The 22,869-nt window shown below is 39.4% G+C and overlaps 1 protein-coding gene across 2 annotated transcripts in view; it reads left to right on the forward strand.

The window, feature by feature from the left end:
* The first annotated feature begins 815 nt into the window (after positions 1-815).
* KAT6A (lysine acetyltransferase 6A) overlaps positions 816-22,869 on the forward strand; it is a 147,615-nt gene continuing 125,561 nt past the window's right edge. Inside the window, exons 1-3 of one of the 2 annotated variants that reach the window (XM_036748771.1) lie at positions 865-933; positions 3,110-3,204; positions 3,469-4,390. In XM_036748771.1, coding sequence (XP_036604666.1) covers positions 3,791-4,390 — 600 coding nt within the window. In that variant the 5' untranslated portion in view covers positions 865-933; positions 3,110-3,204; positions 3,469-3,790. Of the gene's footprint in view, positions 934-3,109; positions 3,205-3,468; positions 4,391-22,869 lie in introns of both variants that reach the window. The other variant, XM_036748772.1, reaches the window with a different exon arrangement.

Consider the following 22,869-nt stretch of genomic DNA (forward strand, 5'->3'; position numbering starts at 1 on the left):
ACTTGAGGATGAGAATTAGTTATAATGTTCATGGGGGCTGAGGAGGGCGCTCGGAGGAGAGATCACATCCTGGCCTCGAGAGAAGGCTGCATGGAGGAGGAGGTGGCAATCAGGAAAATGAGAAGGGACCAGGGCAGACAGGAACGGCGCTTGAGGGCAAGAAGCACTGGTTTTGGAGTCAGAACCCCGTTCTAGTCTCGGCCAGAAGTCGCCTTAAACAATGCACTTGAACTGGGGCCTCAATTTCCTCATCTGTTAAATGGGGATGAAAACATTTGCATCTTCATTTTCAGAGGAAAGCGCTTTGTAAATGAGTTTGTTGCAGTGTTGGAGCGCCGATCCTAGCTACACGGCTGCTTCCAGCGACACTGAAGCCAAATCTAACCCTCGGTGCCTCAGTTTCCCCATCTGTTAAATGAGACAAATCAGCCCTTTCTTTTTCTTAGCCCCTGCACGACCTAAAGGGGATCTGTAGGTAGAAAAGAGCTCCCAATTGTTGGTCTCCCTCCTCACTAAGTCCTCCTCCCACTTTGGCTTTGGCCTTTTGTACCGGCCTCACGTGACCCTCTAGGCGGCTGTTCTCCCCCCCACCCCCCTCGCCACGCCCCGCCCTCTGGCCCTTCCCCCTGCGAGGCGCCTTCACCCTCCCGGCTCTTCCGGCTCCCCGGCCTCTCCCCACCTCTGGCGCTCACCCTTCCTCCCTCCTCCCCCTCCGCTGCTTTTCCGGCTCTTCCCACTCTCTACCCCCGCCCCCCGTCCCCTCCACGACCGCCGTTCCCTCGCGACCGTCCCCCTCCCCCCGCGGCTGTTCCGCCGCCCCGCCTCCCCTCCCCCCGCCCCAAGCTCACTGTCTCCAAGATGGCGGCCGTGTCAGTTTGGGGCATCTCCGCCGTCCGGCCCGGGGCCCCGGGATCCAGGCTCTCCACCGCCTCGGTAAGTAGCTGTGGAGCCACCCGGTGCCGCCTCCCGCCGCCGAGTCCGCGGCTGAACCGCCTCGGGACCCACCTGGCCGCCCCTCGGGGTCCGCGGGCGGCTGCAGGCCCCGCCGCGGCCTGCGCCGCCTCCCGCTGCTCTGCGCCAGGCCTCGGGCCGGGGCGCCGCGGCCGCCCCCTCGCGCCGAGCCGGCGCCCGGCTTCCCCTGCCTCTTCTCCGCGCGCCGGGCTGCCTGCGCCTGGCCCAGGCCCCGGCCCGGGCCCCGCGCTCCTCGGGCCCTCCGTCCTGCCACCCGCCGGCCGGGCCCGGGTCCCGGCCCCAGGCCCGGGAGAAGGGAGCGAGCGAGCGGGCGGGCGGGCGGCGCAGGCCTTGGAGCCGCAGGCTGGGCTGGGCTACCCCGGGGATCCCGCTCCGCCGGCCTTGCCTCCTCCTGTCGCCTCCCGCCAGCCGCCTCAGCCCCGGGCTCCCCTGTCCACGGCCCCGCGCCGGGTGCTCGGCGCGGCTGGGATTGTCCGGGGACGGGGGCCCGGCAACGGGGGGCGGGTGACAGGCGGGCGGGTGTTGTGGTGCGGAGGAGGCAGCACGTGTGTTGTGGTGTCTGTCGGGCTGTCAGTCCGAGTCCGGGCTGGCGGGCGGCGGGGGCTGCGGGCCGGGACTGCCTGTCAACGCCGAGCTCGGGCTCCGAGGGGAACTGTCCGACCTGTCAGAGGCTCCCGGAAGCCTGGGCATGCCCTGCCCCGAGAGGCGCTGCCAGGCGCCCGGGCGGGCGCGGGGATCGGGAGCTCCGGAGGTGTTGGGAATGGGAGATGCTGCTCCACGTGATTTCATTGTTAACTTACTCTCTGTTTCTGTTTTGACCCGATGGGAAGGGCGAAACGACTCGTTAGCAAGCAGCAGGGCTTGCCATTTAAAGTTTGTAAAGTTGTCCTTCCCTCTTTCTTTAAAAAGTGTGGGCTGGGGCGGGGGAGGGACTGCGAGTGGTGATGCTCATCCAGGTGAAGTGCGGCACTTTCAGATGTATGGGCATTAAGTTTTGAGACACTCTGCGTCCAGAAGGCACGGAAACGAAAGAAAACCCTTGTTGGAAGATCCGAGTAGTTGTCATTCATTTGCCTACCTCTTAAAATCAGTCTGAAGCTTCTTTATTGTTAGCCCTAACATGATCACATTTACTGGACTGATCCTGTAATTTTTTTTTGGCCTCACTGAAATGAGAAGCATCTGTCCCTTAGCCAAAAAAAAAATCTTAGTGGGTTCAGGAGAATTGAATACTTTTTCTCCTTATATATTTATGTCAGTACTTTGTCTTTTGGAGGTAGTCATTTGTCTCCTTTTGACTTTAATTAAGAATAGTTGCTGAGGTCCCATTTGTTTTCTGTTTCTATTTACAGTGTAATTTCTAAGTGCTGATGAGATACTAAAGTAATACTAGGACTTTAAGCCTCAGCTTTACGTAAACCATTTTTAAGGGGATGCTGATGTAGATTTAAAATGTATTATTTTTACAATTTCCAGAATAACACAGAATTTGTCTCACTAGAGGCAATATTGGCATGTTTTTATCTGTTAGTCTAGGGCATGTTCCTGTCCGGACAGCAGCCTGGGAGTCTTGGAGTCATATGCGTGACTTCTTTCTCCCTTATTATATGTTAAAACCAGTCATTAATTTTTTTCTGTGCTCTACAGTTGACATGGAGGTTATTCCCCAGCCTTATCACTGACATTTCTTTGATCCTGGACAAGTCACTTATCATCTTTGAATTTAACCTGCAGACTAGGTGATAATATTTCCCTTTTGACAGCTATTAGGTCATGTCTAGCTGATGGTTCATAGTTTCTGAGTTTTTATACAAATTCGGAATAATTTAAATTATTGCTTGTAAAGTATTTTAAGCATCTAGCAGTACTAAAAAAAGTTTTTTTGTTTTGGCGTTTATTACTTTAGCAGAGTTGTATTCAGTGTTTTTGTTGCTTCCATTTAGGACCCATAATAGTATTGTACTTGAAACAAGAATTTTTGAACTTGGCACGTGTAAATCCTGTTTCCCGTTTCTTCTAATGTGTGAAGTAGTAAAGTTTTTAAAAGTTTGACTGTGCATTGATTGAGTGATTTGACCAGTCTAAAAATTCTGGAATTTTTTCGGAGATGGAAGATTCACTGTTGATTTCATTGCAGGATTCTTTCCACTAAATCTGTCCATTTGCTGAAGTATCGAATGTTTTTCTTGGGGGAAGATATCAAGGAGCAGCTCAGTTGCAATTCACAGACTGGTGAGCAAGGGTGGTAGAAGATAGCATAGCTGGCACCCCTCACAGACCCCTGAAGTCAGTGATTGTTTCCAAACTCTGCGTTTTTGTGGGTGTACAGGATTGATTTAGAACATTTTTACTAGAAGCATCTTATATCCCTTATAGCATGTTAACACTGTGCTAGGCACATAAGTGCTTATTAAATACTTGATACTTCTATGTTACCATATAGTTGTACATTTTTTGATAGACTGATAGAAAACTGACATTTTAATTTTCTTTCAGGTGTAAGGTACATTTTTCTTGTGAGTCTGGACATCAAAAGGAGTTGTGAGATGATCTGATTTCTTAAAACCTGTCTCTGCAGTGCTCTTTAGGAACCTGTCTGGAAGTATGCAGACATTTCAAACATTAGATTGGTTTGGTTTTTAAATTAGAAGCGGGAAAAGTGTTCTTCTTTGTGAAAGGAGGAGGGATTCAGGCCAGAAAACTGTATGCTATGGTTAACTGGTTCCCAGCCTCCGAGAATCTTTTTTTCCATGGTGTGAAACATATTCAGCATCAGGATAAGGGATAACGACTCTATGGATATACAGAATTCTTCACCATGGTAAAACTCGCTAACCCGCTGTATACGGAGTGGATTTTGGAGGCGATTAAAAAAGTTAAGAAGCAAAAACAGCGCCCTTCCGAAGAGAGGATATGCAATGCAGTGTCGTCGTCCCATGGCTTGGACCGGAAAACTGTTTTAGAACAATTGGAATTGAGTGTTAAAGATGGAACAATTTTAAAAGTCTCGAATAAAGGACTCAATTCCTACAAAGATCCTGATAATCCTGGGCGAATAGCACTTCCTAAACCTCGGAACCATGGAAAGTTGGATGGCAAACAAAATGTGGATTGGAATAAACTTATCAAGCGGGCAGTTGAAGGCTTGGCTGAGTCCAGCGGTTCAACCTTGAAGAACATTGAACGTTTTTTGAAAGGTCAGAAAGATGTGTCTGCATTGTTTGGGGGCAGTGCCGCCTCTGTCTTTCACCAGCAGTTACGATTGGCTGTCAAACGTGCCGTTGGCCACGGCAGACTACTTAAAGATGGACCTCTTTATCGGCTCAACACTAAAGCGGCCAATGTGGATGGGAAAGAGAGTTGTGAGTCTCTTTCCTGTCTACCTCCTGTGTCTCTCCTTCCTCATGAAAAGGATAAGGTAAGTGTCATATGCATTAGCATTTTTTATAGCTGATAAAATAAAAGGATGCAAATACACATAACTAGCTAAGTGTATTCTTGCATAACATTGGGATTTGGGAACTTTTTGCAGTTATCAACCCTGTGTTTTGTTTCTTTTGGGTAAGTTCTGTGTGTTATCGTTAATAGATAATAATTTCTTTCCTGGTATTTGGAAATACTTCATTGTTATGAATCAGTTAGGGAGTAATGATGACAATGTGATTCTGCCTAAAAATGCACATTTTAGATTGTCATTAAAAAGGAAAACAAAACTTTAAAACTTCTGAGAAGTAGTTCTTTAGATCTGTTTTGATCCGGAAGATGAGCTGCTAATCATCGAATAACAGAGTTGAAGGAATTCTAAATCCGAAGCCTGTGCTGAGTGTCATGCTTATACTGAAATTGTGACTGACTCTCATGACAAAGAGTAGTATCTAAGGAAATTTTGCCTTTTGGTCATACTGCAGTTTTCAGTGTCAGTCTTAGTAAGTATTCTGCTCCCTTTATCATGGACTCTGTTACTGTATTAGCATGCTTTCCTGGTTTAATTGATGAGAGAGTTAAATATCCTAGTGATTTGAAGTTGCAATGGAAATGTGTTTTTTTAATATAGACTTTGCGTTTCACACCAGAGTAACTGAAAGTATATCTTCTTTGAAATTATATTTTATTTGTGAAAGTTTCAAGGATAACAGCATAGGGGTGATCTGAATTTGTTTCCTTGACTATATATATGTTTTATTTATTTTCCGTAGCACTTTAAGGGGAAGATAGGAAGAAAATAACTATGATAACAAGAGAAAAGAAAGAGGGAAAATGGATCTACTAAGGGGGAAGGAGGGACGCAGTCTCTACAGTACATTTTGGTTTAGAATGAAACTTTTCTTTATCCTTAAAAAAATTTTATTCAAGAAATTCATGCCAGGTATTATGGCCTACCCTGGGGAGGTTTTTAAAAGGCAGGCCACAGGTTGTTTTGTTGATTAATCTAAACAGAATTTATCTTAACAGTTCCATCTAACCCTGATAGAATTTTCACATCCATTTATGGTTCACTTCCCTCTCTACACTTGGAAGTGGTACCATTATTTTTTAGCCTCAGAAATCAAACTAGTTGAGTCAAAAATCAAACTGTTAAGTATCCCATTCATAGTGCTATAGTTAATACATCATTTGAACACATGTTGAATATGTGGTAAACATTCAGGGTGAGCAAAGAATTGAAATATTTGATTCCATATTTCAATGAAATAAGAACTTTTCATCTGTAAGAAGGATGGTCAATGAAGGCAAAATTTAGATGAAGGGAATCTTGAATACTACTGTTACCACCGAGTGATCTGTATGTTGGAAGTAATTTGTAGTTTGTCCATGTTAATTTTTCATTTTGTGTTTCAAATATATGTATGTTGATATTAGCAACAAAAGCAACTATAGTCATGCAGATTAAATAAAAGTGTTTATCCTATGAATTAGAACAAGAGTCTTTAGAATCCAAAGGTTGTAAAGCTAGAAGAGATTTATGGATTATCTAATTCAACTTCCTTATTTTATAGTTGAGGAAACTGTGATCCAGAGGAGCTATGTCTTACCCCAGGTCTCTTAGCTAACTAGTGACCAAACTGGGACCAGAAACCAGTTTTTTTTTTTTACTCATTCCGCTACATCCTGCTGTAGATATTTCGCAGATGAAGAAACTGAGACATCAAGGAATTTATAGAATCAAAGTTCTTGCAGATTTGTTTTTCTAACTTGCTCAAGGTAACACGCAGCTGAGGACTACGTCTCCAAATTATGATTCTGACTGAGTCCTAACTTCTAGGAATCAGTAGGACCACCAAGCAGAGAAATAAATAGTCCTAAAAACTAATTATTGAAGACTGTATGGCCCTTGAGGGCAGGGCTGTCATTTTTCATCTTTGTTTCTCTGGCACCTCATACAGTGCCTTCCATATGGTGGGAAACTCTTAATAATTGTATATTGAATTAAATTATCTGGAGTGCTCTTCTCAAGGGAAATGTTCCATCAACTAAGTTTATATGATTTGAGTGCCTTTTTTTTGCCATCTCCTTTCTCCTAAATCTTCGTATTGCTGAGAGAGCACTTAGAATCTCTGAGGACATGGCTTTGGTTTCTGGTTTGTTGTCTGAAGAACCTTAGGCAGGTCACTTAACTTTTCTTCACTTGTAAAATGGAGATGATAATTCTTGTAATACCTACCTCCTTAGGTGGTTGCTAAGCAATTTTTTTGTAAACCTTAAAGTGCTATGTAAATATGAGATAAAGCTCTGATGTTGCTTAGTAAGTCCTTGCTAAGTTTAACTTGCTAGTTAGGACTCATTCATATGGTCCAGCAAGAAATATTTACACTTTTTTATATCACTTTAACACAATGTTAAATTCTGAGTTGACAGAATTTGGACATGAAAAAAAATTTCAAGTTCAGTAGGTTTCTGTGTGTGTGCCGGTCACTGAAAAACTAATTGTATAGGATGATGGTCTAAATTTGGGTTGAAGAAAGATATCTTTGATATGAGGTAGTACTTGAGAGTTCATCTCAATGTTTTTGATAGTGAATTTTTTTTTTGGGCAGGGCAATTGCGGTTAAGTGACTTGCCCAAGGTCACACAGCTAGTAAGTATGTCAAGTGTCTGAGGCTGGATTTGAACTCAGGTCCTCCTGACTTCAGGGCCCGTGCTCTACTCACTGTGCCACCTAGCTGTCCCTGATAGTGAATTTCTTGAATAAAATTTTCTTAAGAAAAGTTTCATTCTAAACCATAATGTACTGTAGAGACTGTGTCCCTCCTTCCCCCTTAGTAGATCCATTTTCCCTCTTTCTTTTCTCTTATTATTATAGCTATTTTCTTCCTATCCTTGAAGAACTGTTATACAAAAGTGTTTGGGACTCTCTTAAGAACCAAAACAATGGACTCTGGGTAATTATTTTGGGATAAGGAAACAGAAGGGCTTAAATGGAGAATGGTTAGAGTTAAAGCAAGGTGTTGCCTTCTCTGAAATAGTACAACCTATGTCAACTAGATAAAAGTATGGGATAAAGCTAAATGCATGAATCATTTAAGTTGTCCTGCTAGTAATGTAGAATAACCTGAGTAGATACTTTTCGTTTTTTCTATAACGGTGATATTCTAAAAGTTCTGCTAATTGAATAAAGATTTTTGGGTAGCAGAATGACCTTTTTCTCCCTAAAAGGTCATTCATTGTTCAGAAAAATTTCTTATTTTAATTCATTTTCAGAATTCAGTGCTTTAATATCATGTTCATAAATAGTAAGAACTTGCCTGACAAAGTGATGTATGTATTGTAGGAAGGAAATTTCTGAGCTAGCTTTAGAGATTGATACTATACTCTAAGCTAATAGTTATTCTGTGTACTACTTACCACAGGATAATATTAACTGATAACTTATCTGTAAACTGATAAGCACATCACTTTGGCATCTATAGTTAATAAGCCATTTGTACTTTCTTTTCCTTCCTTTTTCCATATTAAGTTGCAAAATTAGGATTATATTTAGTCATCGTGACTTTTATATTTGAACATCTTCCTTTGAAGATCATTTCTGCACATTAATTTTTATAACAGTGGCATTTGAGGGATTGGGAAGCATGATTTTAGTAAAGGACCTTTATTTCAGGCCCATCTTTTTTTTTTCTTGTGCCCTGGAGAACCCAGATCGTTTGGCCTCTTGTCATTTTTTGGTTCTCTTTTTCTTGATCAAGTCCATCTTCTACTACTAAAAAGGTACATTCTCCTAAATGATGTGTGCTTAATGTATATACTTTAAAAACAATCAAATAAATGAATTTTTTTTTGTCTTCTGTATTTTTAGAAAACTGGTTCACTTTAGAGATAAGATTGCTGAATATGTCTGGAGGAGGCTGGGAGTGAAACTTTGTCTTAGTGTGTAGTGTACTGGAAAGAATATTGGAATTGAAGTCAGAAGACCTGGTTTCCATTCCTGGCTCACTCGCCTGTGTGACCTTTGGCATCTCAATTCATATATATTTTTTAATAGTAGCTTAAGTTTTACAAGTCTTTCCCTCTCACTCTGAGAGGTAGATAGAAGTATTATTACCTTGATGAGGAAAATGAGGCTTAGAGAAGCTAAATAACTTGCCCATCTATGGCCATAAAGTTATTTTAAGTGTTTGAAACCAGGTTTTTAACCCAGGTCTGCTGTATATATCCAGTATGCTGTCTTCCTTCAGTATGCTATCTTTATACTTAACATTTCTGAACTTTTAGTTTCCTTGTCTTTAAAATGATGGGTTGGACTAAATCATCTCCAAGTCTTTCGCTTGCTAAAATCCTATGATCCTAAATTCTCCTTGGCCTTATTAACAGAAAACCATTATCTTAGAAATTTAGAACATGTCTTGAGCAGAACATAAAACTACAAATACTACACATTTACTTGGCTTGATTTTCTTATAAGTAGTTGGTTACCTTGTGTATTGGTATTTTTTCACCATTCTCCATCTACACGAGTCAAATCCTTTAGTCTCGGGACTAATTTTTTATTGTCTAATTTGAGTTGATTTTAAGAAATATCCATGAGTATCAATTTACCTGAAGTTTTAAAATATTTAAAAATTCTAAGTATATTTCATGATAGTCTATATATGTAGTACAACAGTAAAAGTACAAAGGTGAGAAATGAAAAGGTGGACAGATTTTGTGGCTGTAGTTGTGAAAAGCACAATATCAAGTAGAATTTATTTATTATGAGGAACAAAAGAAAAGATCAACTAGAAGCATAAAAATAATTAGGACTTTTTGTACTGCTGAGAAATGAACAATCACCTACTTTGGCTAGATTATTCCTTTTGATCATGGAAGTTCATTTTGTTAGTTGCCTTTTATATTATGGGGCACTGAATGGACTTGATTTTCCTTATCTCACTAGTCTGGATGTACAAGGAGTAGTATCCTGATGCTGATAGGTTGGAGAGCTTTAATTTACTTGGTTTTTCCGACCTGGTTTGCTTCTCTCCACCTTAGGTAGCCTGCTCACTATTACTGGTTTGGATTTACTGAAGATACCCAATCTAAAGGAGGGCCTTAGCTCCCCTTCATCTCACAACCTGGAACTCAAGTAAGCTATCAGCCTTAGCTTCCCTTAGTAGTAAGGGATTACTGGCAAAAGCTACCACACCTATCCTGAGTGGACTTGATCTGAAATTAGTTTTCCTTTACCATACTCTCCCATCTCCTACATTAAAAATGTGGTAAGAGATGATTAAATGGCATATACCTGTTTTTTCTCTGTCCTAAAATTGTAGTGACTTTTTAAATGCAATAAACTTAAAACATTGATATGAGTATTTCTGCATTTTATTTAGTCCAGAAGGTTTTGACTCTTTTATTATAGTGTACCAAATTGTGGAATATATAACTTATATTTCTACAGAGCATACACAGAGTACTTTTATAACAAACATGTGCCTGCTCCAAGTATCATCTCTACTTTACAGACAAAGAAACTGAGGCTCACAGTCCAGGTTATTTGATGTGCCAAAAGTTACTTAGTGTCAGAGCCTGGACTTGAACCCATATGAACCCACATCTTCTGACTCTTAAGACCAATAATCTTTCTACTGTGGCACATTGTAAAGTTAGTTTATGGATGAATTCCTTGGAATAAAGTTTTATTTTGCTTAATTTTTCAACATGAAAGGAGAACAGGGACAGAGATGTCTCCACTAGAGACTAGTTTTCTATTTGATTATTAGCAAAAAGATAATTTGTAGTCCTCAAGTACAATTCATACCTCTATTGAATGCTGTCCAAGCAAGTATAATTTTGTTGTATTAATTATTACTTGAAATAAGATGGCCATTGACTGGGGGTTAGGCCCCAGATTTTGATATAGTTATGTTTGTTGTGATGAGATTTGACTTTTAATATATTAAGAATAATAACCAAGGATTGTGAATCCTGAAGAAATTGATAGGGTTTTTGTTATTTTTAAAAGTAGGTTGTTTTATTATTGACTTTATAGTAAACTTATTTCTCATGACCCATTACAAAAGCATATCTTAGGTAAGAATAACACAGATAAGTATACTAATTTGCTTTTTTCTGATATTTTATCACTATGATTAGTAGCAGAGCCTGAGTGGTAGCTGTTTTTGGATTGAAAGACGTGTGTTTTTCTCTGGCTGGCAGCTTGGCAAAATGATTGTTTGGTGTTTTGTTGAATTCTTGTTTTATCAAATATGTTCGGAATAGTCAACAAATTATATAAAATGACACAGTAGTTACCAAGTGAAGAGACATGTTTTTATACAGTGTTTTAAAATTGTTTAGGAGGGCAGATATACTATATAGTAGAAATAAATTGGAATGCTACCTTTTAAAATTACAGATTTTAATTCTTATGCTTTGAGGGTCACTAAATAGTTATGCTGAAAATGAAGATGACTGTGTCAATATGCACTTAAATTTAGTGTAGGGAAACTTTCCTTAACCATGTATCATCAGCCTTCTGTTATCCACAACAGCAGGGAAGTAGTGACATAGTTAATTTAGGCTTTGGAATTATTTTGGTTTTCTAGCTGATTTATCCTCAGGACTACATTTTGCTTGGTGATTGGGGGAAGTCACTGAAGATTGTGCTGGTTACAGGAGAGAAGTTGGTCTGGTATTAACAATTTGTTGCTAACAATCCTCAAAGTGGATGAAACACAAGTGAATAAACAAGAATTTGAGTTTCTTTGCATAACTATCCTTTTATGGCCTAAAGAGTTAGCATGTTTTTTCCTCAGCTGGAGATACTGTGTCTGTGACGATTTAAATTACCTTTTCCTTAAATGCGGTCGTAATTCCTTGTGCCAGCTTGCAAATAGTTTTAAGACCTATTTCAGTGTTTTCAGTCAATTCCAATCACCCACTTAAACACTGTTCATAGATACTCATGTCTCCAATATGGAAACACACCCAGCCATCCTTTCCTTAACAATGGTGACTATTTCATAGAATCATAGGAATTTAGATTTAGAACTGGAAGGGACCTTAGAGATGATCAAATCCAACTCCCTCTTTTTACAGATGAAGAAACTGAGGCACAGAGAAGTTAAGTGACTTATTCAGGGCATAGTAAATGTTTGAGTCAGGTGTTGAACCCAGGTCTTCCTGACTCCTGGTCCAGTCCCATAGCCACCATGCCATGCCTCTTATCAGCTACTCCAGGTGAGAATTTAAGCTCATACCTTGGCATTTTTTGCCTTTGTACCGCTTTACAAATACCATGTGCTAATGTGATCCCGTGCTGGAAGCATCATACCAGTCACCCAGTCCTGCTTGCACCAGTGTCCTCTCCCTTCTCCTCAGAAACTTGGCAAAATAGAGAAAATACAGAAAACTTTTTCCACATAATGGTTAAAAGAATATAAACAAACATCTGTCTTAACATAATCTTTGTTTTTCATGATAAATTCTCATGAAAAGTGAATAGAAGGGAAAGGCACTGTATATTGAATTTTTTACCAGGCTTACTGTCTGATTTTCATCTGGCATGATTTCAGGTATGGAATTCAGTTTATTTTCACACCAGTCTTATTAGAAAGGAATAAATCATAGCTACAGATCTACAAATCAGGAAAAAACTTTTTTTTTTCAATATTTATACTACTTGAATTTGTGAGACTTTTCTTGATATCCTTTGAATTTTCCCTGTCTTTTCCTGTCACGTTTACAGAACTGTTCCAGAACAGTTCTTATCAGACTGGTAGAACTCAAACCAGGTTCCATTTACTAGATTGAAAATTGACATTGTGTTTTTTATTTTCTGACCAGATAGATGATTTTGCAAGACTGTAAAAATGTGACAATAACCATTTTTATGCTGTATTTAAAATATTTTAGGAATGAATACCTGGTGAATGTAAAGAGTAGGAGTTCCGTTCTGATGAAGTTGTTTATATGTTGGCTAGTCTTGGGTGGAGTCATTGCACAAAGGATTTGTAGCAGATGAAGTATCATAATTAGACTAGGAGCGACTTCACCCTTCTGCCGCCGTTGTCCCAGCTGGAGCAGGATTAGGATTCATTCTGTTGCAGCTGGTTCCCAGGAAAATTAAGGCTGTTCCTTCTGGCTTTCTCCTTTGACAGAAAAGTCATAGCTTCCAACATATGGTTTTCATCACCACTGTACATAATTCTGGAAATTCAAATCTGAAGAATTATTTTCAACTTCATTAGAGAACAGGTGAATCAGTTCATAATATAATACTATTGAGTCAATCATGGTATCAAGTACAGAATTTCTGATATATTGAGGAATGAAATGCCATGCAAGAAATATGATTTTGGGGTAAATAATATTAAATACTTTTTGAATGAGTAGAATAAACCACATTTTCTTCAACATAGTTTTTAAAAAAACATGCCTGGAAGAATGTGACTGTATGTATATGTTGTATCTGATTTGTGTCATCTACATAAATTTTAAATTCACTTTTAGAAAAAGGACTGGTCTTTTCCTAAATTTCCTAAAATTATAGAATTTTAGCTCAGGAAGAGATCTTAGAGATTATGTAGTTTAACTTCATCATTTTACTTCTGAAATAACTAAGGCTTAGAGAGGTATTGTGACTTGGCCAAAGTCACACAGCTAGTTAGTGTTGGAGTCAGGCCTAGAACCACCTGGGTATCCCAATTTATAGTTAATTGCACTTTCCAGTATGTCATGATACCATATACATGCTAGTATTCTATAAGATAATAATAATGTATATAAGACTTCTTCCAACAAAAAGCGTAGGGTAAACTGTAGTCTAGAGAATTTTTGTGGTTTTATGTGAACCATAAATATATAAATTGACTTATTTCACTATTTTGAATATAACCGTGGTACAGTAATAGGCAGCTGAAACAATTTAGGGGGGAAGTCTGCTTTAATATGGAAACTTAAAAGGATTAGAAAGTTTTTTTAAAATTAAAGATTAGAAGGAATGCATAAGGCAAACTACTGATGAGGTTGCATGTTTACATAAACTGCACTAGCTGAGTTTTGAAAAATCCTAGTTGGTGTTAGAGATGAGACTTAAGTATTTCTGTTGACCTTTAATGGCTGTATATACTTCTTAGAACCTTATATTCTTGAAACTTAGATAACAGACTTATCCCAGATGTTCTTTTAATTATTTAATGAAGTGATTCATTAACAAATGATACTTAAAATATGAATAAATCAGAAGGTTAGAGTTCATTATTGTGTATATAACATCTTGACTCTTAGTAAGATTTGTATTATAAGTGAATAAAAACTAAAGAGAATGTCAGGATAATATTAGGTCTTCTGTTTTTCTTGTTTCTTATGACTAAATAATTGATCTTTGTATTACTTTCATTTCTGGTGTTAAAATTAAATTTTGGAAGTTAAAAAAAGATGGCAAAATGGGGTTAAAGTTGGGAGTAATTTTATGGTGAAATAATTGGCTGATTTTAAGGTCAGTGGTGAGACTCTATTGTTAGATGTCTAGGCACTAGACTATCTGGCAGCTAAAAATCTGTGTATGTGTGAAAGAAGACAGCTGATTCCTTTGACCTTTACCCTCTGTGCAGAAGTGGATTCAATGCGTAGGGGTGTTATCATTGCATGTACTATAGGCTTTTGCATCTCCAGGGGATCGTGAACTGTATTTGACCCAGAGAGCAGCTATAAGTGTTAGTTTTTAATCCATTCTTCTTAGTAGAGTGTATGTTTTCTTTTTTCCCCAGTCATTGGCTGCACTGAGGTACTTAATGCCTTATGAGTTTCCTAGTACCTGTGAAGCCTTAGAAATAGCCTTTTGCCATTTGAGTGTGCTGTTATAGTGGTTCCCAATTGTTTCTGCTATTAGGCACCTGACTTAGTTTCAGGCTGCCTTTTACTTTTATAGTCATTACTTATTTCCCTTCCTCAAATACTATGGTCAGTTTTTCATTGCTTTCAGACTGAACTCTTTCCTTATGGCTGAGTTATTAATATTTCTTTCCCACTGGAGCATCCACGACTTGGCTGGTTGAAAAGGGGAAGAGGATTTTTAAAAATGTAGTTTTTAATGTTTAGCCATGTCATGTAGGGAACTTCTCTTGAGGAAGAATCTATTCATCACTGAACTAGTTACTTTACTAGTTGCTTGCATAATGCTTGTACCTCACTTTCAAAGTCCATCTAACCAGGTTGCAGCCACAGTGGTGTTCCAGGGTGCTTCCTTTGGAGCAGATGGCTAGGTCATTTTTTCAGCTGTGATTTGAGGCTGTAGGTATCATTTACCTTTCCTGTGGTATGATGAAAAGAACTCTGAATTTGGAGTTAGCGGACCTGGGTTTGAAATCTACTCTGTCCCTTACTACCTGTGTGACCTTCCTGAAGTCACTTAAGCTTTGTGGTTCTTAATTTCCTCTTCTATAAAATGAGGGGGTTGGACTTGATGGCCTCTAGGGTGATGGCCTAGGATTCTTGAAAGCTATTTCAGTAGGCTATTCAACTAACAAGTATTTATTAAGCCTCTACTGTGTGCCAGGCACTGTGCCAAGTGCTGAGGAAAAAGAGAAAGGAAAAAGAGTTTCTGGTCTCAAGTAGATAACAATCTAATGGGGGAGACAATGCAAACAGCTATGTATATGCAAGCTATATACTGGATAATTTGGATGTAATCTCAAAGGTAAGTCCCCTGAGGGGGACTGGGAAGTGCTTCTTGAAGAAGGTGAGGTTTTAGCTGAGACTTTAAGAAGGCCAGGGAAGCCAGGAGGAAGAAAGCTAGTGAAAAGGCTGGAGTTGGGAGGAGTGTCTTAAGTGAGGAACAAGGAGGCCAGTGTTGTTGAATCAGAGGAGGGGAGTAAAGTGTAAGAAGAGAGAAAAGATAAGAAGAGGCCAGATTAAGAGCTTTAAAAGCCAAACTGATGATTTTATATTTGATCCTGGAGATGATAAGGAGCCACTGGAGTTTACTGAGTATGAGGTAGAGGGAAGTGACTTGACCATATTTGTGTGTTAGGAAGATCACTTTTTGCAGCTGAATGGAAGATGAACCAGAGTGGGAAGAGACTTGAATCTATCTTCAGTCTGCTAGACCAGTTAGCAGGCTGTTGCAATAGTCCAGGCTCTAGTTGATAAGGACCTGTACTAGGGTGGTAGTTGTATAAATGGAGAGAAAGGAGCTTGCTTCTCCAAGAGATATTTTGGAGGTAGGATGGGCAAGATTTGGCAACTGATTGGATATGTCCAGTGAAAGAGAGAAGTTGAGGATGATACTTATGTTTTGAGGCTGCATAACTTGTAGGTTGGTGGTATCCTTGACAAGAATAGAGAACTTCTGAAGAGGGCAGGGTTTTGGGGGAAAGATGAGTTTAGCTTTGTACATGTCAAGTTTAAGGTATTTCTGGGACACCTAGTTCAAGATGTCCAGAGTAGACAGTTGGAGATGTGATGGGAGGTCAGTAGAGAGGTTAGAGGCTGGATAAATAGATTTGAGAATCACCAGCATAGAGGTAATTGAATCCGTGGAAGCTGATGAGAGATCACCAAGTGAGATAGTATAGAGCAGTGTTTCTCAAACTTTTTGGCATTTACACTCTTAAATTATCGAGGAGCCCAAAGAGCTTTTGTTTATGAGGGTTGTTTTTGTTACTCTTTACTGTATAAGAAATTAAAACATTTTTAGTAGTATTATGAGAATAGTTTTGATTTTGAGGATCACCTCAAAGAGTCTCATCAACCCTAGTTGTTCCTGGGTCACCCTTTAAAAAACTCTGGTATAGAGGGGGAAGAGAATTCAGATACTATCAGTATAGTAACTTTCCTGTCATCTGAGAATCTGTCCAACTAAATTGGGAGAGATATAGCACCAGATTAGCCTCAGGGTGATGAATTTTTTTTACTATAGCAACTTAAAAAAGACTATTAAATCTTTACCTGAGGTTGATAGACTCCTGTGAATAGGTTTCAGGGGGTTCATGAACTTGGATGGGGGAAAAGTTATATCTTATTTCAACATAACTGGTTTTCTTTGTCATCCTATGTATTTTATTTAATGCATTTAAAATATTATCCTGAGAAGGGGTCCATAGATTTCCCCAGGCCGCCAAAGAGGTCCATGACACAGGGGTTAAGAACCCCTGTACTAAATGATGGAGGGTTTGGTTTGGTAGAAGGAATATCCTTACCAGTGAGACCATGAATCCTTGAATCCCTATTTTATACGTGGAAGATCCAAGACTTAGTGAGTGTAAGTACAGATTTTAGACCTGTAATTTGAAAGTCATACCATGTTTGTCAAAGAATGAAATTTTAGGGTACTTAGGTATGTTGGTGGCCAGCATACCAGCCACTAACCTGAAGCAGCCTGTTCAGCCCCTCTGGATCCTTCTGTTCTCTACTTTTTGTTGTCTTCCTCCAACTCCTGGATGCTCTTATTAAGCGATTAGCAATTTTTTATTGACCTTTTTTGTTTGTTCGTGTCAGTCATTTCTGGATATACTCTCCTTCCCTTGCTCAATGAACTTTCTCTTGAAAACAAAGAAAAAATAGTTAAGCAAAACCAATAGAGAAAATGACTTTTTCTGATGGCATGCAGCATTCCTCTCCCTTAGTTTCCCACTTGTCTGCTGAAAGGAGGTAGGAGTATTTACTGTTCTCTTGAGCCAAGATTGGATGTTATGATTACTCAGTGGTTGGCTTCATCATTAATTTACTTAGAATGGCATCAGTGCAGTGGGAGACTTCTCCAAAACCTAAGTTTCAGTGGCTTTTGGAGACAAGGAGGATGTGCCTTGTACTTCTCCCAAGAGGAAATGGTCACTCTTACCTGTTCTAGAAACATACATAAATAAGATTATTTAAAAACTTATTTCAATGAAAATTTCTTTAAACAATGGGCATTTTGTTATCTTCAATACAAATGTGTTCTAATAGTTTGATGGGTCAGATTCCATGTGGACATACTTTGAAAGAGGACTGATAAAAATGCAAAGGTAAAGTTAGTGCATCGGAGACTCAAGTAGCATGCATTGCCCAGAATTTGGGCCAAGTTTTAAAAAAAGGCATCCTTTGAAATGGGAAACTTATAAAATAAATAAGCAGTTTAAGAATAGCCCACTCTCAGTGGTAGTATGTAAATGAGTTTTTGCTTGAGACTTACATCTTTCTAAAGTTTAAGGTAAATGAAAATCTATTGATTGAAGGCTACTAGTCTGCATTTTAAAAAGGAGTGCCAAAGAGTTAGATTTTTGTCAGAATTTACCTAACTTTGGGGGATAAAAATTAGAGACATTACATCTATGGTCATTGAATCCATGACACAGATAAAATTTGTGTCACTAGAAAGGTATAGAAAAGAAAGAGTACTTCTCCAGCCTCACAAATAACATGTATGAAATATTTCTTAAGACAATTCAACTTTCTTTGTTTTAATTCCATGTTTACCAATAAAAATAACTAACATGTTTAGAAGGTTGTCACCCTTGTCATTCTCCTCTTCCTTCCCCTCTTCCCCCTTCTTCGTTCCACTTCTTCCACTTCCTCCTTTTCCTCCTCTTCTTCCGCTTCTTCTTTTCCAGATGAAGAAACTGTGTTTGAGAAAGGTTAAATGACTTGTCCAGGGTCACATTGGAATTTGAACCCAGGTCTTCTTGATTTACAGTTTACTTACTGCTTGATCCATTAACACACATTATTTCCCAAGTAACCCTCTGATTAGCAATTTGGCTTCTCAGGTGGTAGCAGGGTAGTAGTCATTAGTATGTAGACACTGGGAAGGCATATTCCTCATTGTAAAATCATAAATTGGCATTCAGATTTACATGTCTTTTGAGTTTGAGAACTGATTCATAGAGCAGTGATCAGTGCACTTTTTTAATGATGTACTCCTATCATTAAACTTTTTTTTGAGCATGCTTGCAACAATTCAGCTAGCAGCTGCTGTGGGGGTGAAAGACCAACACAAGTCCAACAACAAGAACACTGCCAGCATAGGTTCTTTTGATCTGCTTTACTAAGGAAAGCAATGTTAAGGGGTTAACAATCTTACTTTAATCCAACATATACATATAAACTCACTTAGTTCAGGGGAAGAAGCCAGCACCCTGAACTTCAGAGCAAATACAAACAAATTACAAACATATGTTACAAACAGACCAAATACAATTCATAGTTACCAAGAAACCAGCATCTGAGTTCAGGAGCTGGGGAGCTCATAACCGCAGCTGGCCCAGAGTCACTTGCCACTCCTCCTGTGGCTCAGAGCCCCCGAGCAAGAACGCCAGCCTTTGGGTTTATGTGTCTTATTTGGGGTCAAAAGGTGAGTCACTCATGCGACTCACCCACTAGACCTAAAATCGTCACAAAAATTTGACTTAAATCCACGTGGTTTAAAAGCCTCTGATGTCACAAACATGTCACTCAACCCTGTGTAAACTAGGCTTTCCCTTGAGGCAACGAGGTCATCAAAGACACCTAATTTAATCAAGGAAACAAAGGCCAAACTCTTCAAGGGCACTTGATTGAATAAGTGCTAAAAGCCCATCTTAATTACCAATACAGCATGTACTCCCAGAATGTGTATATGTAACGGCATTATATAGACATTATATAGATGCTACTATACTGATAATTATAAGACTTTCACAAAAAATAGAAATTAAAAAAGGATGAGATAAAGATTAAATAAGAGTTGCTGGAGTTTGAGTATGGGAGTGACATGGATGGAGCTGTGCTTTAGGAAAATCACTTTGGTAACTTTGGAGGATGGTTTGGTGAAGCTCCCTTGAGGCAGGGAGACCAATTAGGAGGCTATTGTAATTGCTCCAAAGCAGAGGTAAGGAAGTCCTGAACTGTGAGGGCTAGACAGATAGCTAGAAGGGAACAGATCAGAGTGATTTGTATGTAAAAAAAATGACAAGATTTGGCAACTGATTAGATATGTAGGGTGATTGGTGTGGAGAGTGAGGATATATGACAGTGAAGATGACATCAAGGTTGTGAACCTGGGTGACTGAAAGGAAGGTGGTGCCCTTGACAGTAACTGGAAAAGAAACAATGTAATGAGATCTGAAGTGTAGCTCCAAAAGCCAGTCATGCTTGCTCATCTTAAGTGACTCAGTCTGTGCTACCCTAAACAAAAATAGGTTAAGTGGGAATCTTACTGGTCACCACCTAAAGTACCTTCTGTCTTCATAAGAGGATCTGTGGGATTGGGGATCTGCTGTTGGAGAGCACAGGAAATTTTTCCCAATGACACTTGCATATCTGCTATTGTGGGTGTATGGTAATGGTTAGGTTATGTCTGCCTTAGGAGACTAATGACTGTCTTAGAAAAGGGGAGGTTGTGAGCTAAGGGTACTTGTGGAGTGTGAAAAGTGATTTGCTGAAGATTTTGTAGCTCATTAGTGACAGAGTTAGGGATAGGGAGTATCTTTCAGTTCTGACTTCTAGTCCAGCTTTCATTCCATTATATCAGATCGACTCCCATAACAAAGTGGAAACAAGCGTATTTTGAAATCCTTGTTAAAAAAAGTTTGATTCAAAATGTAATAAGCAAGAAGTAGTTCTGAAAAACAGTGAAACACTTTGAAAATGTTAATCAGGTTTAGATAGGGCTGGAAAAGAGCTTATTTTTAAGGTTACATGCTGAATCAGTTTTTCTTTTTTCAGATAAAAAGCCAAATTTTTCTAACTTAAAATCATGGAGACAGAAAGCACATAGCTTTAGGAAATGTTAAGAATTTTGTTCAGAATATTTATTGGCTAGCTTCTCTTCTCTCCCCTTTTTCTCCATTGTCCTTCCTTGTTTCTCTATCCCACTATACTCAGTGCTAGTTAAGTGATATTTCTACAACTTTATATTCATTTCTGTCAACAGGTTGTCTTGTGATTGTTTAACTGCTTTGTGCATGCTTATTTTCTGTAATAATTCAATTGAACAGCCATTTGTTAAGCCTACTCTGTGTAGAGAACCATCCTAAGCACTGGGGATTCAAAGGTGGAAAACTGTTAGTAGGGACCCTACCCTTAAGGACCTCACATAAATAAGGATAATACTAATTAGAATGTGGTTGGGTGAGGAGAAATCCAAACAAAGTATGATAAGAAAATTTGAGGAGGAAGAGCTCAGGAAAGGAATGATAGAATAGTTGGCTCCTCATTTGGGCCTTGAAGGAAAAGGAGGATTTTAACGAGAACAGGGCTTCCAGGTAGTTCTTAGATTCAGAGTATGACTTGGAGAGGACAAGACTGGAGAACTCCTCTTAGTGCAGAAAGAGTAGAGAGGAAAATGTAGTTTGGAGCCAGAAAGTGGCTTTGCAAAATGCTTTACTTATATTTTTATTTGACAGTCATAAAAACCTTATGGGGTGGGTACTACAGGTATTAATATCCTCACTTTACAGATGAAGAAACTGAGTTTCTGAGAGGTTGTGACTTGCCTGTTGTCACATAGCTAAGCTATTGCCAGGTAATAGTGGAACCTAGATTTTTCCTGACCACTACATGCAACTGCCTCTCAAAACAAAGTGCTTTTTGAGATTTTGAGGGAAAGGTCTTTACCCATCTTAGGAGAGGATGAGAAGCTTCCTGGAGAAGGTGGCATTAGAACTGGACTTGAAAGGATAAGCAGAAATTCAGCAAAGAAGAAGGGAGGACATTTCAGGCAAAAGGAGTAGCTTGAGTACTGGTATGGAGGGGTAAGAACCCTGGCTAGGTATATGTAAAAGCTCATGTATGGAGGTGTGTGTGTGTGTGCGTGTGTGCATGTAAAAGAAAACTTATCTTTCTGCTACCACTATTGCTATATCAGTTTTTGCTTTTTGTGGATAAATTGGGGGAAAAAAGCCCAAACCTTCAAATGGTGTATCTGTTCTATTGTTCAGTCCCGTCCAACTCTTTGTGACCCCCCGGACCATATCACACCAGGCCCTTCTGTCTCCTGAAGTCTGTCCAAGCTCATGTTCATTGAACATGTTGGACACCTTCTGAGCCTGAGGGACTCATCTCCTGATGTCATATCTTTTGGCATTTTAATACTATCCATGGGGTTTTTTTTGGCAAAGATATTGAAATGGTTTGCCATTTCCTTCTACTCTTTTGTCAGAACTCTCCACTATGACCTGTTCATCTTGGGTAATCTTGCACAGCATAGTTCAGCTATGCAAGCCCCTCTGTCACAACAAGGCAGTGGTCTAGAGAGATGATCTGCTCTGTACACTGCAGTAAAAAAGAAAGTTTACAAAAGAAATATAGCAAACTTGATTACCCTTCAAGTTTGTTAAAATGGGAAGCCACTTGTAGGGATTTGGAAAATGGCAGGCCAGGATAAGGGAGACCTCTTTGATTATGAAACACTACCCCCACCCCTGGAAAGTTAACAAAACTTTTTAGCACTCAGATCTAAAAGTGACTTTGGTCTGGTGCTCTAAGCAAGCCAACTCAGGTGCTCCACATTGCTCTTCTATTTGTTGAGGACTAATTCCTTTGTACATTTATTTTTCTAATCATTTGCTCATTTTCATTTATTCTTAAATTATACGAAATCGTATAATTTTAGGGCTGAAGGGGAAGTTAGAAGTTAGGGGAAATCCAGTCAATTCCTTAAGATGAGGAAACACAGAGAGTAAGTGACTTTCTCAAGATTATGGTTTAGGGCAGAATTGACTTTCTGTGACACATACACATTCAGTCTCCCCTTTTCCCTGGCTGCCCCTATCCCTGGAATGCCTAACTGCCTCTTGAAATCCCTGGTTTCTCTTAAGCCTGCTCAAAGCATCACCTCATTGGGAGCTTTTTTCTGAACTTCTCAAATGCTAGTGTACTCTCTTCTCAACTACCTTGTATTCATTTTGTATACATTATATCTATCTCTGTTTCTGTCTAGATATGTACATGTTTTCCTTTTAGAAAATAAGCTTCCTGGGGCATTTCTGGTGGGGGAGTCTTTATCCCGCTTAGCCCTTAGCATAGTGTCTTGACATTTAGGCACTTAATAAATACTTGTTGTATGACTGCTAGAACTGTTGTTGATCTCCTGACATATTGTAGCTAGTATTCTATACCACATTCAGTAGAGCCTTGGAAAAAGCCTCCATATGGGGAGAATACTGGGCAAGAGGAATAAGAAGAGTCAGGTAAATAAATGTTTGGTTAGAGAGATGGCAGACCTAATTGAGTGTGGTGTTCTCAGTTCTTAACATGGCACCTGACACGTAGTAAGCACTTAATAAATGCTAGTTGACTTGACAGAGTAATCATAATGATATCTTTTACACACAGAACTCTCTCTTTATGACTTTCTGTGGTCAGTAGTGCATTATCTCAGTATTAGAAACAAAAAACTGATGCTCACAGAGGTTGTAACTTATTTATAATTGCAGGTAAAACTTGAATCCAGGTCTCCTGATTCTGATTTTAGTGCTTTCCCCATTCTATCATTCTGTCAGAATGATCAGGATTTGACTA

The sequence above is a fragment of the Trichosurus vulpecula genome, chromosome 3, assembly GCF_011100635.1.
Source record: "Trichosurus vulpecula isolate mTriVul1 chromosome 3, mTriVul1.pri, whole genome shotgun sequence".
NCBI classification, from domain to species: Eukaryota; Metazoa; Chordata; class Mammalia; order Diprotodontia; family Phalangeridae; genus Trichosurus; species Trichosurus vulpecula.